The 15,000-nt window shown below is 39.0% G+C and overlaps 1 protein-coding gene across 2 annotated transcripts in view; it reads left to right on the top strand.

Annotated features, from left to right (window-relative positions):
* Positions 1-7,958: 7,958 nt before the first annotated feature.
* The window catches only part of LOC138013100 (uncharacterized), a 9,366-nt gene continuing 2,324 nt past the window's right edge, over positions 7,959-15,000 (top strand). Inside the window, exons 1-7 of one of the 2 annotated variants that reach the window (XM_068860065.1) lie at positions 7,959-8,147; positions 10,024-10,169; positions 10,285-10,348; positions 11,956-12,047; positions 12,537-12,655; positions 13,336-13,428; positions 14,188-14,300. In XM_068860065.1, coding sequence (XP_068716166.1) covers positions 8,022-8,147; positions 10,024-10,169; positions 10,285-10,348; positions 11,956-12,047; positions 12,537-12,655; positions 13,336-13,428; positions 14,188-14,300 — 753 coding nt within the window. In that variant the 5' untranslated portion in view covers positions 7,959-8,021. The remainder of the gene's footprint in view (positions 8,148-10,023; positions 10,170-10,284; positions 10,349-11,955; positions 12,048-12,536; positions 12,656-13,335; positions 13,429-14,187; positions 14,301-15,000) is intronic. The other variant, XM_068860066.1, reaches the window with a different exon arrangement.

Raw genomic sequence — 15,000 nt, forward strand, 5'->3', positions numbered from 1 at the left:
TGAAGAAAAGGCTTGATTGGATGATTTATGAACTACGGTGGTTTCGCTCCTTAGCAAGTTATCCCCCTGAAGTTCGCCCCACATGTAACTGAGTTCGCCACTTCAGTTTCTAAAAAGATGAAAGATTGTAGCTATCTAAGATTGATGGTCGCACTTGAGAAAGTTTCAACCTCCAGCTTGTACGTGCACTTCAAGCAATATGAAGGTCGCTATTAAAAACAATCAAAAAGAAGAAAACTTGACTTTGCAAAAATTTTTGTCAAGCCACATCACGATAGACTTCAGAAGACTTTTTCACAACTCACTTTATGAATTCCGGCCGTTGGCAAAATCGGGATCGGATCGGATCGACAAAACACGGACTGGATCAATAACAAAATCCTCGCCAAAAGTAGACGGTCACCAGACAACGTGCTGAAGACAGGAAAAGTCGAAGTCTTTGCCTTTCTCTCTTGTGTAGTCGTCTCTTCGTTTATTGAGACTCGTCGAAATATTATTTTTCCAGAGGTGATTACAGATTCCGAAGCGGAATTACCCGAATTATGAAAGATACGATGTGACGAATTGCGTAACTGGCGCCAAAACGTTCCCAAGTTGGTGGGTAAACTTTGAAGTTTGAGTGTCAAAACGTTGAATTTTGATTGGCCGGCAGAACATGTTTTTGTCACGCGTGTGGACAGGTAGTTGCAAGTGACGGTATCAACAATGTATGCTGTAAACTAGCTAGAGTGTCAACTGGAGTATTGCCTCCTGTATGAGCTCTAAACTTGATATTTTAAGCAAGAGCCGATACAACGTAGATTTGATTTTAGTGGTGTACTAAAATCAAATCTACGTTGTATCGGCTCTTGCTTAAAATATTTAGTTTCTCAACTTGAAATAACGCCGATGATCAAGCCACTGACCCAACGTACACCGACAGGAAAATTGCCCACGGTTGCTTGCTTCAAAACTCTAAACTTGAGCCCGTGATATGGTTACGTGATACTGGTCACATTGGCATACATGGAGGGGTGGACGGACGTACAGTAGTACGGTCGTATGGTCGTACGGTGACCAAAACCAAATTTTCTCACATCGATGGGTTGCCATATTTTCGTAACTATGGTGCTCTTTATGGAGGTATATCTATGACAAAATTCAATGATCAGTATTTGAAATAAAATCGTCCAAATCATGAATGCATCAATCCAAAGCTGAATGGCAACAAGCCGATTCTGCAAATGGCCATCACGGAAAGAGGCATAACGAAGAGAGGCATAACGCAAAAAGACACAACGCAAACAGCCATAACGCAAACAGTAATAACGCAAATAGCCATAACGCAAACAGTCATAACGCAAGTAGGCATCGCGCAAAAAGGCATGACACAAAGACGCATAACGCAAATGGCCGTAGCACAAAAAGGATAACGCAATGGGGCAAAACGCAGAGGCATAACTTAAACAGGAAGAAAAAGTTCGATAGCGATTATATATTCTTTCCCTTGACGTTTTTTTTAGAGCTGAAATTATTTACGGAGTACACAGCTAGTCTCCATTCTTCAAAGGGTCTTTGTGTTATGGCTATTTTACGTTATGCCTTTTGCAAGAAAACCATCATATCTCAGTGATTTACTGGTTGTGAATAGGCCAGTGCGAGCTCTGCGCTCCAACAGCGATAATAGTACTCGTCTTGTTACCCCACTCTATAGAACTGAGACATATGGTGGACGCGCTTTTTCATCATGTGCACCGAGGCTATGGAATCAACTTCCACCCGCCTTAAGGAGTAATATGACCATTGACGTTTTTAAGAAACAACTTAAGACTTTTCTTTTTGATTAATTAATTTATTCTTTTGTTATTTTATTATATATATATATTTTATACATGTTTTATAGTTTTGTAGGTTATAATTTTTATGTTTTTTGTAAAGGCATTGAGATTTTGGAATGCACTAGAAATAAATTATTAATTATTATTATTATTATTATTGCGTTATGAATACTTGCCTTATGCTTTGCTGCGTTATGCCTTTTTGCGTTATGCCTTTTTGCGTTATGCCTCTTTGCGTGATGGCCATTTGCAGAATCGGCTTGTTGCCATTCAGCTTTGGATTGATGCATTCATGATTTGGACGATTTTGTTTCAAATATACCTCCATAGTGCTCCAACGGCGCGCGCGGAGCTCCATGGTATTTTTTGGCTCTCCGCCGACCCACTCCTCCCCTCAGGTAAAAGGACATGGCACGTGGCCTAGATATGTACCTGGTTTCCAGTGATACTCTGAATTGCGTCAATATCGGACAAAAGTTTCGCTGTACGTTGCTTGCCTTCAACTGAAACTGGTTGTTTCTGTTTCGTTGTCGCTAATTAGAAGGATACATAGATCTTCTGGTTTGTTTCAGCCAAAGGAAAGCGAAATGCACTTGAAGAGTTCTGCTGGCCGTCCGAAAGGGAAATGTAAGGGAACTGTTTCGCCGTCTTCGAAGGGCGACTCGGCAATGAAGGGCAACATGGCGGTTCAAGCTTCCGCCCGCCACGTGGACTATCAAATTGACTGCGGTCACCCTTTCTCTGCGTCTCCTCTCTACGAATCCAAGCCTCGTCTTTGACAATGGTAGGTTCTGTGTGTGTATAAGGCTGGTGGGGGTACATATATTTCATCTTGTCTAGAAACTCTGGTCTAAAGGTTGATAAAGCAGTTCGAAGCAAATCTTTTTCGATTTTGACTCGGGGCAAAATTCCGAGTGCTCGTTGTCGAATCAGCGACCTTCCAGTACCACTTAGCTATAAGAGACTCTAGAGAGTTAGGCCAGGAACACTCCGAAACAGTTAAAAAAACTTTGCTATGCGGCTACGTGGCAAAGTTTCAGGGTAAGCTTATATACTTTGGGAGCGAGGCTAAATTGTAGAATACCCACTAATTTGTATATGAATAGAAAGGCATGTACTAAAACCTGAAACACCGGAATGAAGCCACCGAAACCACAGGAACGAAACCATCGAAACACCGGAACGAAACCACCGGAACGCACGAAACAGCTGTAAAATTTTAACAAAAAAACCATAGAAACAGACTAAACACCACCGAGACTCGGCGTCCCGGCGGATTGTTGCTTCGAGTCAATCGCCTTATTCTGTAAATTAAAAAGCAAGACGTCATTAGTTGATTTAAACACAGTCAGGGCTTTATTTTGATGTTCTTATTTTTCAAGGGGATGGCCACCTTGCTTCCCCAGAGGGCCAAGAAAATCTCAGAAGCCCACTCCAAGATCACATCACCAGCTTCTGGTCAGCAGATCCAGGATGGGATCAAACAACCCCAAGAGAGCTGTTTTTTGACCAAGTGGCTGAGATGGAGAAGATTATATCTGGGGAGAGTTGCAAGGAAAATGTTACAGGGAAGTCATGGGCTGCAAATGAATTGTGTGATGGCAGTCAAGAGATCTTAAATGGTAAACTTGAAGTAGAAAAGTGCGGTGAACATGGCCAAGATTTTGACACATGTCGTGGTGGTTTTCAAGGAAGTGAAAATCCTGAACAACCCTCGTCCCGTGCTCAACATAGAGAGAAAGGTCCCTGGTTACAGCATTCAGACAAGCAGCCTCCTACTTATCTGTCAAGTCTGCCAAGCATAGAATCCACAGTTTTTGATGATGCCCAAGGGTCCCCTTCCTCGGTTGGAAGTTCCTGCAGTGATGAAGCTGTGGAGAAGAGAATTAGAAATAATCAAGCATCGAGAAAGTTTCGACGTTTAAGAAAAGAAAGGCATAAAACCTTGTTTGCCAGGGCATACAAGTTGGAGCAAGAAAATCAGGTATTGAAAAATCAAGTCAAGGAGATGATGAAGGAAGTTGTTTCCCTGAGGTCGTTACTTACAAAGCAGATTCTTCATGTGTAATTATTAATTTTGTTTGATTAACCGTAGTTTGTAGAATTTTGGCAATGGAACAATATGCCGTTTGGCTTGAATTTTCCAGTCTTGTTTTTCACCCAGAGATAGTTTGTTTGCAAAATTTTTGCTTAGTACCCTGGCCTTTGAGTGCTGTTGTTGCTGAAAGCATTGGTGAAGACTTGCTGGGTCAGTAATCTTGTTTGATGTTACCGTAATTTCCGGCCGATTACCCGCGGGTAATGTGTTGATTTTTCCGCAAACAGTTGTTAGTGCGGGTTATAGGAAGGTGCGGGTAATGTGATAATTTTTAAATCTTCCGGTATACATGTAGTTTTAAAACCGTAAGTAGGAAAAAAATATAAAAGTCATTAATGAAACTGTTCCTAAAAACTGTGTATTGCCGTATTTATCCCGCCTTAATTGCCTAATGCTCTCGATGAAAACTAATGCAAATTGAAAATCGTTTATCACGCGTGTGACATTACTTTCTTACTTTGCTAATTTCGCAGCTTCTTTCTATGTTAAGTTGAAAAAAAACATTATTCGCCAACTGGAATAATAAACTAAAACAAAAGAATAAAAATGTGAAATAACAGGTTTCAAAGTAACGTAATTCACACACAAAAACTGATGCCGACATGTTCATTTCATGGTACCGCTGCCGCCGCACATGAGTCGCGCAACGCGTGTAAACAAACATTCACGGACAAAATTTTAAAACACCAGAATATTCGGCGCATCCGTAAAACATTCCTAGCAAGCACTGCCTTGAGGTAGAGAGTATTTTCCCGTTTCAATTGATTTCTTAGAGTCAGTAGATCCTGAGATATCGATTTTTTTTTAGAACGGATTTGTACAAGCGGTTAGAAGAGCAAAAAACAATAGGTAAAATGAGGATAATTAAACCAATACTTCCATCAAATCTGTGTGTTTCCTCGTTTGTTGATTCAATCTTTAAAATGATGCTTTATTTGTCTTAGTCTTTGTAAAACCGCTCAACGAACGTCGCAAACAATGCGTGTGAAAACTTGATTTACTAATTCTAACACTCGCCCCAACTTCCTCTCAACCTATCAAAATGGCGCTCAATGATCAATCGTAGAGATGGTGGCCTTCAACTCGCAATCTATCGAGTCTTAGCGTTAATACATTGATATTTAGGTCGTTTTAACAAGACAAACCAGAAATGGCTAAGGAAAGTGTTTAAGGCTGCATTGTTAACAGCCAATTCTTAGCAGAAAATGTTATCGATCTTTCGCTTTGTAAACAACAACACGGAATGTTTGTGAGTTCTTATCCCGGTAATACAGTAGCATGATTTTCTTTTGTTTTGGGGTGCGGGTAATAGGCCAGTGCGGGTAATCTGTTGAACTTTTTTTCCCCTTACGACAAAAATAGACCGCTGCGGGTAATCTGCCGTGCGGGTAAACGGCCGGAAATTACGGTACTTGTAAATGAGAAAAATAGAGAGAATTCCATGAAGACAAGGTTACTTGAAGCCACACTTTGATTTGTAAAGGTTTGATATTTGTCAGATGAAGACTTTTTTTGCATCAATATTAATTTCATTTCAATAATTATTGGTCAGTGAAACAGTGATGTTTGCTTATGTGTGTATATATGCTGCTGTTAAGGTAGCCTTTAAGAGGTTTAATCTATTCTTTTTAAGCTGATGCCTGCTAACTTAAAAAGCAATGATATTAATAGGAAGTTCATAAACTTAGGGCATCAACCGCTGGTCATCACTTAAATGATGTCATTTTTGTTTCTTATTTCGAAAAGTTTAATGGACAGTGCAATTTGTATAATAATATTATGTTTGACCATGATGTAATCATGTACAATACTCCTGTTCTGGTATTAGCTATGATTCATGCAATGGAAAAATAAATATTGGTTTTGAAGTTCTTGTTTGTTTTTCTGTTGTGTGCACATCCCTGATGTAAAAATATACTTTCTCACAACCTGTTGTTTTCACCCTGCCTCTTGGAGGCATCACTCAATGCTCGCCCCAATGTATTTTATCGTTGAAGTTTGCATCGCTGTTTGATGTTGGTTTTGTGGTGATTTATTGTTGTTGATGCTGACTAACTTTTGCTGCGAGATTAGGGTGTTTTAAGTGTTGGTTATTGCATTAGCCATTGAATTTGGACAAATTTTGTTGTTGACCTAGTGAGAAAATGTTGGTCTGCAGGTTGGTTGTTGGATTGGAAGCAATTTTGATTTCTTGAATTTTGACACCATTCCGCCAACCTTACCAACCAGTCAGCTGTGCCATTCCTTAGGGGTGCACCTCTTAAGAAAGATCCTTGATCGCCCCTGGAATGATTCTTCTGCATATGATTAGCTGTTATCCTGTGGTTTTAAGACGTTGTTTCCTCTATGGGAATTGGTTTGTTGATGTTATATTGTGACACAACTAAGTGCGTGCCTGAGGAAAAGATCTGGAATAAAAGGGTAGGAAACCTGTATGTATAGCACTCAAATACCCGTTATTTAAAGGCTGTGCCTTTGTGGGAAATTTTGAGTGCCGATTTTTTTTGCAAATACCATATTCCTTTACAAAAATCCAAATTTTGAATATAAAAATGTCTTTACTCTGAGGAATTCCCCAGATACTGTCTGATTAAGTAAATTAAATGCTGTTAAATTTTTGTGGGAAACATGTACATAAGGAAGAGAGTTTTAAATTAATGTTCAAACCGGTTTCAATAATTTGGAGCGGATGTCTTATTTATAGAAGGATGAAGCCTACACATCTAGATCTGCATATTCAAGCACTCGGCAAAGCCCCTTGTTGACTTATGGCTGTTTCTGCTTAGGTGACCTTGTACACCACAAGCCTTTTTAAAGACATCACTGCCCAGTTGGTCACTTCCCTACTGGAGAGAACAGGACAGCCACAACACCAGCGGCATACCGTACTCTTCTTGAATAGTGTGTGGGTTCTTTAACGTTCCACAGGGAGCTTATGAACATAGATATTTGTGAGACGGGGCCTACAGTTTATAGTCCTTATCCGAGAAGACTTAAAAGTCAAACCATTTGCAGATGAAATTACAAAGGCAGCACTTTCTCCTCAGTTATTTTAAGATCCTGGGTGTTGATGCGGCCAGGGTTCAAACCCGCAACCTCCCGCATGACAGCCCGATGCTCAACGTGCATCGTGCACCGGTGGATCAGTTGGTTACGGTGCACAGTCCCACCTAACAGCAATGTTATGGTAGCAAATAAAATGGCGATAATTGCTTAACAATATGCACATAGTAATGTGATGTAGTAAATTACCATTGATACATAAGAACCATCTTAAAACGCCCTTTATATTGTGTTTAAGGGTTTATATCTTAACAACGAAATCGGTGACCCCTATTTTTTATTGCTGAAAGGTGATTAGCATGCTTAGATGAAACTCTGCTAAGTTTAAAAAACTCTGTGGAGCGGATTCAGAGCCCTCTTAAAATTTTCCAGTTGTGAAGGTGGCTATGGATATGCTCAAGATAATTTTTTTTTGACTTTGCAGAAATTTTTATCTTTGCGTGCTAATCACTCTCTAGCAGTAAAAAAGGTAGTCTCCAATGCAGCCGTTCTTTGTGTGGTTTGACCACACCAAGAACTGCTGCGTAGGAGACTATAAAAAAGGGGTCACCGAGTTTTTCGTTTTTGAGATATAGGGTGTTTTTAGACGGCTTCTTTGTTCCCATGGTAACCTATTACATCACATCGATGAGTTAAGCAATTATAAATTTGGTGTTTCATATGGTATGATAACATTGCCGTTAATTAAGTGAAGCAGTTTGGTAGATTCAATCCTTCCCAATGGTACAGTTTGTTGAAAGTGTTAAAACTGGTTTGAGCCTCCTGAAGGTGTCTGTCGGTGTCCATGGACGGAACACTTTGGTTGATCCCTTCACCGGTCCACTTTTTTGTTGATCTTAAAAATCTCATTTTTTAAAAAAATACATTAAATATTTTATGCATGGAATGTACGTGCATTAAAAAGGTTGTAGAAATTAATTGTTTATCTTGATTATCTTGCGTCAGTGTGATTGTCGTTTGAGGGAGGCCTGGGATGGCAACACGAGATGACGTAAGTTGAACAATTCTTGCAGCTGGCCCTTAGATGCATATCAAGTTGAAAAATGGTTCTTTTGGATTCGCGTAGACCTATCTTTAGTGTTGTAAATGTCGTGATCCGATCAACCAGACGCGCGAGCACTGTGTCGCGCTTTGGAATACGACAACAGTCGTCTTTGCAGAAACCCACGGTAAGACAATTTTAATTTATCGTCACGCAGTAGAGAAAGCCTGAGAATGAAGCTTCATTTCCCGATAGCTGCACTTTTAATTTTATTTGTTTTGGAGCACTCATATCTTGGTACCCTGCGAGCAGAGTCTCTTTCGATCTTCCTAGATAAGTCGGGAAGAGGAAAGTAGCCTCTGCGAGCCGGCTCGACATTTCGTGTTGAGCATGCCGGGAGAATTCGGGAGTCAGTCACGCATGACTAGTAACCGTAGAACCACAAAACCAAAACAAACAGTAGGGATATCTTCGAACTCTGGCAAACACACGACAACAAGGAATCATTTCCTTGGAAACTCAAGATAGTTCAAGTTTTTAAATTGCCATTTCAATTTTTACTTAAAAAATTAATAGGTTTCTCAATTCTGGCAAGGTAGCCTGTAACCGACACACGGAGGAAATACTCATGGGAATTTAGACAGTTAAAAATTGTCACGCTGTTGTAAATTTAAAAAATATCGATGAAGTGTGGCGATTGATCGTGCGCACAAATTTAAAAAACAGGTTTGACAAGTCGAAACTGGACTGACTCTTCCATTTCATTGGATGAGCAGCAATTAAATCAAAGAAAGTCGAGCCGGCTCGCAGAGTCTACTTTCCTCTTCCCGACTTATCTAGGAAGATCGAAAGAGACTCTGCTCGCAGGATAATATCTTGGCTGTGTGCGAACAAGGGATGTAATAACATTAGGCTTAGGGTGGGGTCAGGATGAAAAAAACCCCTAAACTTGGAGTGGGGGTGGGGTGGGAGGTAAGCGTAGATTTTTCGAGGTCGCCTAAATGTGGGTTTGGTTTCAAACTTTGAAATTGTTGGCATTACAAACTGTGAAGTTTGTCTGGTGAACAGAAAGAGGTATTTTTTTGGCCATCCACAAAAAGACAGCTTGGATGTTAGGGATACCCAGGGCAAGTAGGCAGCTGGTTTGAGTAGAGGATCAACATGGTTTGAAAGAATTTTTCTTTAATTACTTCAATTAAAGGAAAAAAGGAGCCAACTCCTCTGAGCTAAGTAGCTGACAAGTTTTGTCAACTGTTGGTTCTTTAATTATAAGATCCACTTATAATTAGCAACAAGAGATTTTGAAAAATGATGACGGGACCACAAGGAGAAAGAGGAAGCAGCACCAACAGCTAAACCAGCAACAACCAACACCTGTTGCCGACCTGGTTTTTTGTTTCTGTTGGAATTGAAGGGAGGTGAACGAGAAACCAGACGATATCCAGTGCTTTAAAGAACCAACAGTTGACAAAACTTGTCAGCTACTTAGCTCAGAGGAGTTGGCTCCTTTTTTCCTTTAATTGAAGTAATTAAAGAAAAATTCTTTCAAACCATGTTGATCCTCTACTCAAACCAGCTGCCTACTTGCCCTGGGTATCCCTAACATCCAAGCTGTCTTTTTGTGGATGGCCAAAAAAATACCTCTTTCTGTTCACCAGACAAACTTCAAGCATCTTGGTCTGAGGCAGGGGTCATCCAGTTCTGGTGATTGATACCGCAGCTGCTCAACATTGCTCTGCCCGGAGGCCAGTTCACTGTGCGGAGTGATTCTTGCCACATACGAGACATAGCCTGCCCAGCATAGCTGATATTTTAGCAGCTTAGCCTAAATGCCAGTCATGCTTGCATGCATAAGGACCTTAGAATAAGCCAACTTTCCAGCTTCCTTGGAAAAATAAATTATAGCATGCTGTAGTGTTGCTTAGAAACAATCATACATGTAGGATGCCGATTGGGTTAGCCCTTATACAATCCCCTCAAGAGTATCTAGTTCACAGGGATTAAGGAACTTATCTAAAGAAATATTTAAACAACATGACAAAACCTTGTCTTCTTACATTTACCCGTTGTGTCGACTGTTATCAACCAGCTTCATCTGTACAGGAAAGGATTCATCACCTCACTTTAAAGAAAGAACATTGACAAAAGAACCAGAAGATGGTGATGCTACAAGGGGCATTGAGGCTTACAGGATGCCACATCCCATTTGGTAATAAAAAATGTGATATTTTTTATGTTAAAAGTTTTCACTTGTTAAAAATATTTATTAGTATTTTGTCATGCTGAGTTTGTCTAGATGATTTTTTAACATTAATTTAACCTAGGTCCGAAGATGAGTTGAACAGTGTTGAAGTAACACATCAGGAAGCACTCACTAAAGTTGATAAGGTCTGTAAAGTGGGAGATAGTTGGGAACAGCTTGTTAGGATTTCTCACCTTTAGTATACTGATCCAAATCTGCCCATTTCCAATGTGCAACAACATACAAAAATTGACTGAACAGTGGTGTGAATTTTCTGGCTCATGTCTTTAAGTCGATTCCATTGATTGACTCATCAATCATTTGCTTTACTGCCGTCAAAGTATCTGATCAACCTGCCTCTCCACCGGCTGATACTAATGGATCAGACACTGTTTGCATTGTTCTTCTATTTAAAGACCAAGCCTCAGCTGATAATCTGCAGATTTGTATCAACTTAAAGACCTGAGCCAGAAAATTCACCACTGTTCAGCCTGTTTTTGCAAGTCACAAGGAGATATTAAACTGTGAGAATTTAAGCCACTAGTTGTAATCAACACTGCCTTGTTAACCAATTTAAATGTGGCCTGTGCAATGCAGGTTATGTTGGTTTCACACACTGGCACTTGCATCAACGCATTGCTTAACTGATCGTCATCATCCATTGGCAAGCATTTCCGCGATGAACACCTTTTAACTCCAACGGAAGAATTTTAATGTGTATTACAGAAATGCACAAACAAATTTGACTGCCTCATTTTTTTTATGAAACCAAGTCTCAATGTACAGTCTGACTCAATTTGTGCTATGGTTTTTAAATCATTCCTGCATGTTTTATTGTTTTTATTGCCCCCCCCCTTTTTTTTACAACTCTGAGTTTCTGCATGTTTTTTTGTTTTTGTTTTAACACCCTCTTTTTTCAATAGATTTTATACTTTGTACGTATTTTACCCCTGGCCATTGTTTCTCTCTCTTCATATATATGCTAATATTCTTATTTTCATACTAACTTGATAATGACCAAAGCACGGTCAAAACATGTTTTTTTACCATTAATTCTTATTATAAAATGTTAGATAGATACACAGACATAATTATTGTACATGTGCATTACCAGCACCAATATTCCGTTGTCAGACTCACTTCAACAGGTTGTAATAAGCAAAATTATATTCATCCATTCAAGTCCCCAAGCTTAAAGCTGTAAACATCACCATGTATGAATAAATACATCTTATTCGATGGTTTAACATATAACACATGCAGACATTTTGCGAGTTGCGTAGTATTTTTCCGAGCCCTGCAGGGGCAAGGAAAAATACCAGCAATGAGCAAAATGTCCGCGAGTATTATATGTTAAACCACTGAATAAGAGATTTATTATTCCATTACAAAAAGGTGTTATTTTGATTCAAGTTTATCTGGTAAGAGTGTTTCTAAAAAAATGCATCATCTGTCCTTTATTTGATTGTATAAACGAAATGACGAGAGACAAGTGATGACAAGATAAATTCTCAGGCTTTATATCATGTTGAAAACAATTTCTTTCATTGAAAATCTCCCGTTCCGTCCGTATTTGCTCTGTTCTAAACCGGTCAAACCGGGACACTACTGACAGTGTATTACCGTCTCATATTTTGCGCATTGTCTTGACCAAATATGGTAAGATGGCGTAATAGTGGAATAATAATGATGAAATTATTATTATTTATTATTCGTTATTGTTGAAAGCCTCTGAACTTTACTTTTCTTCCAGCTTGCCTATGGCTCTGTGCAATTTTTGAGGATTGCATTTGATATCATCTCCTTGTACAAAGTTGGAAAGATGACTGAGAATAAGTGGTTGAAGTAAGTCATAGATGAGAGACCACTGTTGTTCTTGAGGGTATAATAATAATAATAATAATAATAATAATAATAATAATAATAATAATAATAATAATAATAATAATGTGACATTGCTAAAAAGAGGGTGTAGTGAGGTCAAGGGCTTGGGTTAGGGTTAGGGTTAGCTGAACCTAGGCCGAGTTTAGACTAACCCTTACCCTAACCCAAAGCTAATCTACATGTAGGTCTAGGTTAGGCTAATCCTAACCTCACCCTCAACTTTGTTTTGGCAACACTACCAGGGAAAGGGCTGAAACAAAACTGTTGGCTAACCATACTGGCTGAAAGAACTCTATCATAAAAGCTCAAACAGCTGTGCTTGTGCTTCCAATCTTTCCACTGCCCATGGGAAACTCAGGTTTTTTTTTGTTGATAACACCTTAAGTTTGAATTGTGTTCACATTTATACTACAAAGTGACTGTTAGGGTTCTTTATTTACTTTTTGGTAGTCGTATCATCATGTTAGAGACAGTGGCTGGTGTACCAGGGATGATCGCAGCCATGGCTCGTCACTTTCATTCTCTGAGGAAACTTACAAGAGACCACGGATGGATTCATACATTGCTTGGTATTAGGTCTTTGCAATAAGTTGTTTTAAATAAGGACAGTGGTGGGCCCAGTTGGTGTCAAAAAGGTGGCCCTCGATTGATTGGAAGAGTAACAGACTTTCAGGATTAGTAGATTACTGACCTTCCACAGGGTCAGCTGAGAGAAACAGTGAGTGTGCTCTCACAAAAAAAAAGCAGGCAATGTTCCTAGTAAAGTGATCATCCTTCTCTGCCTGTAGGTGATTGTATGGATGAATTGGATCACAGAAACCGTGTTTACAAGGAGAAGCCAGGCTATTTGCTGGAGCCTTTAGTTAAAAATGAGTCACTTAATAATAATTAATAAGAAAAAGCTAGGTTGGCTCAATAAGGAAGCCAGCTGTTAAAAGACAGCAGCATCTCTGGTTGCCAGTTGTGTTCTTAAAGGGGCAGTGTCACGCTGTGTTAGTAAAAATTCAAAACACCTTAACAGACATCTTTGCACCAATGAAGACCAAAAAATATTGCTGTTAGTAGTTTTGTTGCCAATGGCTGCTGAAGTGCACTGAAGCTATTCTCTGTTGTTTGCAACCACAGATGGAGGGGATGGAAATGGATTGAAACTTGAAAAAATTGGCCAGTTATTTTCCTCTAAAATTTGTTGTTCGGTGAATAGTTGCTAATTATTTTATTATTATGTCTTAAAAACCTACAATGTAAGAGGAAGCTGAGAATGAGCGAATGCATTTGATGACCGCCTTGGAATTAAAACAGCCTGGAATACTGTTCAGAGGAGTTATTCTTTTAGCACAGGGTGAGTATTAACAAACTAGTTATTTGCTTTGTCAGTAACCCTTGCTCAAACATTTTAGTTCTTGTTTGTTGTGAAGCAAAATCATATCTACCCTTTGTATAGATGGAGCCAATACTGATAAATAGTAGATGAAGATCCTCTGTCTCACTATCAGTGCATGATGTAGGAAAAACCACATTAATGACATGCTTTGTGTGTGTGAATGCAGCTTGTTATATTTGCCTAAAAGAAAGGCCTGAACTCTCATGCTGCTTTCACAGTTAATGGTGTGCACAAACACAGACTGTGTTGTTTATTGAATGGAATGATTTTATTGTTTCCACAATGGAGCACTCAAGAAATCATTGTTAATGGATAAATTAAAGATATAAAACTTGCACTCAAGGGGAACAATATTTGACTCTGCAGCTTAAATTTTAGGCATATTAATTTTAGGCAAATTAATTTTTTTTATGCTTAGCACTGTTGACACAAGTTTTAAGGAGAACTTACTGGTGGTGTTGATCCTAGGGGTGTATTTACCATATGTGTTATTTATTCCAATTCATTGATCAACATCTTATAAAGTCATCCCTCTTATATGTGATAATGACAACCAGTGTTGAAGAAAGTAGCCAGCTTGTTTACTGTGTTCTGGGGTTCACAAACATCATTCAAAACAGATGAGTGAACCACATCTGTAAAGAAACTGTAAATGATAATAACAATTATTGTAAATTATTATTGTTTAGTTGGTCTGTTTTTCTTCTCAAATTTTAGGTGTATTTGTGAATTGCTTTTTCATTGCATATATGCTGAGCCCCAGATTCTGTCACAGATTTGTTGGTTATCTTGAAGAAGAGGCAGTCAAAACCTACTCTTATTGTTTAAAGGTTAGCAAGCTAGTGGTTGAAGCAAGGAATGAATCTATCGACCCTTAACCCACTGACACTTGGGACTGAGACTTAATAGATTCCCAACCTTGTTCCCAGGGTCTTTCTTCTCTGCCTCCTTTTTTGTTGAGATAAAGGTGGCAGAAAAGAGAGACCCTGGGAACGAGGTTGGTCTAATGCCAGACAATTTTATTTGTCAATTAGTCCTGAGCAGTTCAGGAGTCAATGGGTTAAACCTGCTTAACATAACACAAAAATTGTTGTTACATCCTTTTTGCGCTGCAGTCCATTGCACAACAAGGAGTGGGAGATAACCTCTGACGTTTCCTTTTATGTTTGTTTTACATAATAAAACATGATTTGATTTGATTTGATTTGAATACCCCCTGATAGCCTTCTAGTTACTATGAGCATTATAGTATTATTTGTATGCTGAGGTATTCTAAGGTCATTACAGGGACATCATGTGACTGAAAATGTTCATGATCTTTTTCTGATTTTGAGTTTCAACCCACAGAAGCTATCCAATCAAAGACCAAAATGATTATTTTAACCGTCTCCATTATGTTCAGAATTCACCATTTATCAAAGAGCAAATAATCATGCTAGATGTCCCTGTAAACCATCTTAGCTTTAAGCCCCTGCATGGAAATAGACCCACAAACTTTGCTGGGATCAAGAAATTAAGATCAAGTAACCG

Source organism: Montipora foliosa, chromosome 8 (genome assembly GCF_036669935.1).
Source record: "Montipora foliosa isolate CH-2021 chromosome 8, ASM3666993v2, whole genome shotgun sequence".
NCBI lineage: Eukaryota > Metazoa > Cnidaria > Anthozoa > Scleractinia > Acroporidae > Montipora > Montipora foliosa.